We start from the raw sequence: 3,902 nt of genomic DNA, 5'->3' as shown, positions 1-3,902 counted from the left end.
CCTGGCCTGTACATGTGTCTTTTGTTAATTGTTTGTGTTCCTAGAGCTGGAGTATGTGTGACATCCCCAGATGGAAGAGCCCCTTCTCAGGGAAGTGGCATGGGTACAACCCTAGGGCTACTGGGAAGTTTGTGAAGTCGATGCTTCCTGCCATAGCAAGCATAGAATTGACAGGGAGTTTTAACTCATACTGCTCTAGAGAGAGAGAAATTCATGTGGCATTAGCTGTTGCAAAATATTAAGAAAAGGGTGGGACCCACAGAGTGAGTCAAAATACTCATTTGCTGGGTCTGCCTGGGTCAATGATGTCTTCTTAGTTGGTAGGGAGAACTTAGTTCCCTGCACCTCAGAGACATGGTCTTTGCTTCTCTCATGCCCCCTTCTCTCTTTTGTGTTGAAAGCTCATTTTTAAATTATCTCATTGCTGTTCAAATATGAAGTTGATCTTCCCTCAAAGATCAAAATGAGTTGCACTGACTTCTTGTCCTGGAAACCTGGGATTATATCCCTGCTTCTGAAGGAGCAGAGGCAATCTATGCAAAATCCTTTGATCAAGGTACCTGCTTACCTCACATTCCACTGACGTGCTGGATTTCATATTTACCGTACAACAATGATATATTTTTTACAATCACTTTTAATGCCTTTTCAGCTGTGCCGTTAACTGCGGGATGCAATAAAAAATAGACAAGATGCAGTGGTCTATACAGTCTAGCCACCTGGCTGTGGCTTATAAAGAGAAGTTAGTGGCTGACCCAGGACATATCCCCCCCTCCCCTGTCCCCCACCACACATTGCTGTCTGGACAGTATTGGTCACTTACCAATGGCCCCTCTCTCCTTCCCACAAGTGTGACAAAATATCTGAACCCTCGTGCACAGGCCTGGGGAGGGTTGCTCTTACTACCTTTGTTTGAGTTTGGGTGTGGTTGAGTGGAGACAGGATTTGCACCCTGGAGAGAGGGACAGGAAGCTTCTCGTTCTGCAAAGCAATGGGAAAGAAAGTGGGGAAGCTCAGGGCTACCCTCTTCTTTGCTGGATGAGGGGTGGGACTCAACTCTGTCCTGTCAGGCTGAGGAGAGGGCTTCATGGCTCTGCCTGGCAGGGTGAGGTGGGAGAGATGGGGGGGTCTTGTGGTTCTGCCTAGTGGAGGGCAAGGGAAGGCCAGCGATTCTGTGGCTCTGTGCAGTAGGGTGGAGGGGCTTAGCTCTGCCACAGAGGGGGATCTGCCAGGAGGGGTGGCCAGGGAAGAAGGGGATGGGTGGAAGAAGCTTGCAGCTCTGCCTGGGGTAGCAGAAAGCTTTTAGAAGCAGCTAAAAACAAGGGGCAAAGGGTGAGGGGAAACTCAAGCTGTTTCACTCTCAGGATCCTGTTGGTAGCTCTCGCCCAACTCAGCCTCCACACTATACTCGGCTCTCTCTGGGATCAGGCCCTGCCCTTCTGCCACCGTGCAGTACCCTCTTTTCTTATACCTCCTAGTGCCATAGACAGCCAGGGCAATGAGGCCAGCCAGGCCAGTGGTAATAGCTACTGTAAGGCCAGCCACCTTCCCTCCTGCCAGTCCCCTGCCTGAGCCCCCACTCAGCTTTATGTTGTGCTGTACCTCAGATGGGTCCCCCAGCCGCCAGAGCTGGGTCTGGGCATCCTTAATCCAGGAGTGCTCCCCATCACCACTGGTCACCAGGACAGTGTCAGTGGCCACCAGGCTCATGGCTGGTGGGCGAGTGTACGGAGGTAGCCGTGCAGGAGGCAGGGATCCCCCAGTGAAGAGGTTGGCCTGAACGCAGAACTCTACCTGGCACCCATCGCTGATCAGTGCCAAGTGCTGGCTGAATCCAGCTGGGCATCGCTTCACATAGGGGTCATCTAGTGTTCCCTTGTGGTTTCCTGCCAGAGGGTTCCCCATCTCACAGCTGAAGAGCCCTCCAAAAGGCACTGAGTACCGGAGCCCTGCTTCATAATCTGTACTGACACACAGTTTGAGCTGGTCAAAGAGTCTCAGCTGGATGTAACCAGAAGGACAGGACTGGGCATTAGTTAGGGGGTTGACACTCCTGCTGCTGAACAGGCCACCAAAGAGGTATCCGGAGTTCCCAAGGGCCTGTCGTCTTGCACACCAGTAGGCACTGAACTGCACCTTGGAGAGCCAGAACACGTCCCTACAAACTCTTTTGCAGAAAAAGCCCAGCACACAGTTGTTGTGGCACTCCAAATGGCTGTAGCCTTCTTCCCGCTCCTGGGTGCTCAGTCGGACTGGGGTGTAGCCCACGGGACAGGAGAATGCCCCAGTGAGTGGGTTCTTCTGCTCCAGCCCCTGGCACAGCACTGCAGTGTCAGGGCCCTCAAGCTGGGCACACTCCTGGTAGGCACCACCAAATGTGAAGTTGGTCTCAGCTCCCTCACAGGAGCCATCATCTGCATTGGCATGGAAGTTGAAGTTGGATGAGGATGGGTCAGTACAACCAGGGTAGGTGTTGAAGGTGTAGTAGCGGCGGATGGCTGATTCCACCTTCCTGGCCAACCTCTTCACCGTAGGGTTGGGTAGCCCTGGCAAACAGTATGGGTTGATGAAGAAATGTAAAGGCAGGCCAGAGCGGTCAATAGCCACCAGCTGGTTGGTTGTGCCCGCTTGCCAGGTCTTGAGCGTGATACCAGGGTAAAAAGGGATGCCTCCAATACTCTCTATCCTGGAATTGGTGCGGTTGGCCAGGTACTGCTTGGTAAAGCTGTCTTGCATTGCCACCGATCCACTGTCCTTGAAGTCAACAACATCATGGAAGGAGGCCCGTGCTGAGGCAGTAATGGCACTCCGCATAAACAAACTATCCTTGAAGAAGGTGGTCTTGATTTGATCTTCCTGCACCAGGCTGGCTCCAGCATCCACTGAGGTTATGACATGAGTGCCATAGTTCAGTACCAAGATCTCTGCCAGGAAGTCAGCCATCCGGGTCTGGTTGTTCTCCAAGTGGCTGGCAATGGTGAACAGCTGCTTCTGGAACCCTTTATCCAGGGCTGCCCCAGGGTCAAACTTGGCAGTATAGAATAGGTTCCTGACTTGAACCCTGGTTGTTACAGCCCGGTCCTTTACCTGGTGGGTTTTCATCCTGCGGAAGTCACTGGAGAACTTGCCATTGACAGAGGAAAAAAGGGAGAGCTCCACATTGATGGAGGCAGAGGTGGTGCTCTGGTAATCCATCCAGGACTCCATGATCTCCGAGTTCATCTCCATGTTGCTCTGCTTGCGAGGGATGGTAAAGACCTCATCCGGGATGATATAATACCCGTCCTCTGTGGTCCTGCACAGTGAGTAGCCCAGGTTGATCACTCTCCCCATGTCCAAGTTCCTCAGGTTGTCCCAGCCCCCACCAGGCAGGACCTCCAGACCAGGAAGCTTCAGGGCTTTCTTACAGTCCTGAAACCCTGCTGCAGGTGCTGGTCTAGGAGGCTTCTCTGCCCCTTTTATGCAAACCACCAGCGTCCAGGAGAGAAGAATCTCCAGAATCGTGCTCATGGTTGAAGCAATACCAAAGAGATGCAGATGTCTGAGCAGAGAGGAGACACCCAGAAAAATGATCTGGTGATTCAGCTGCTCCTAGCACAACTGTGTGAGAGTTCTTCCTTTTCGTGATGAAATTAAGGAGAGGAAAAGAGGAAGTGGGAATTGATATGAATCAGACAGCATGCGGGAAGAGAGGGAACATGAAGGTGCTGCCCTGGGCCTGAGCTTGCTCTTTGGCAAGTGAGTTTTGTGCTCTGGAGGAGGAGAGGTCTGAACATGCTGACTGCAGGCAGACCCTTGACAGCATGAACTTTCTTCAGTGCACCCTTGTATGGAGCTACAGTTGCATCTGCTACTCCAGTTTGAAATGGCCATTCATACCTCTCAAGGGCCCATAACTCCTG

At 52.3% G+C, this 3,902-nt stretch overlaps 1 protein-coding gene across 1 annotated transcript; it reads right to left on the bottom strand.

The window, feature by feature from the left end:
• Positions 1-619: 619 nt before the first annotated feature.
• Positions 620-3,599, bottom strand: MPEG1 (macrophage expressed 1). The gene has a single exon (XM_006278134.4). It carries the CDS (start codon positions 3,508-3,510, stop codon positions 1,345-1,347), a length of 2,166 nt encoding a protein of 721 aa, XP_006278196.1. The 5' UTR covers positions 3,511-3,599; the 3' UTR covers positions 620-1,344.
• Between the last annotated feature and the right edge of the window lie 303 nt (positions 3,600-3,902).

The sequence above is a fragment of the Alligator mississippiensis genome, chromosome 2 (assembly GCF_030867095.1).
Source record: "Alligator mississippiensis isolate rAllMis1 chromosome 2, rAllMis1, whole genome shotgun sequence".
Lineage (NCBI taxonomy): Eukaryota > Metazoa > Chordata > Crocodylia > Alligatoridae > Alligator > Alligator mississippiensis.
Note: the sequence above shows the minus strand (reverse complement) of the source record. Positions and strands in the feature narration are given on the sequence as shown.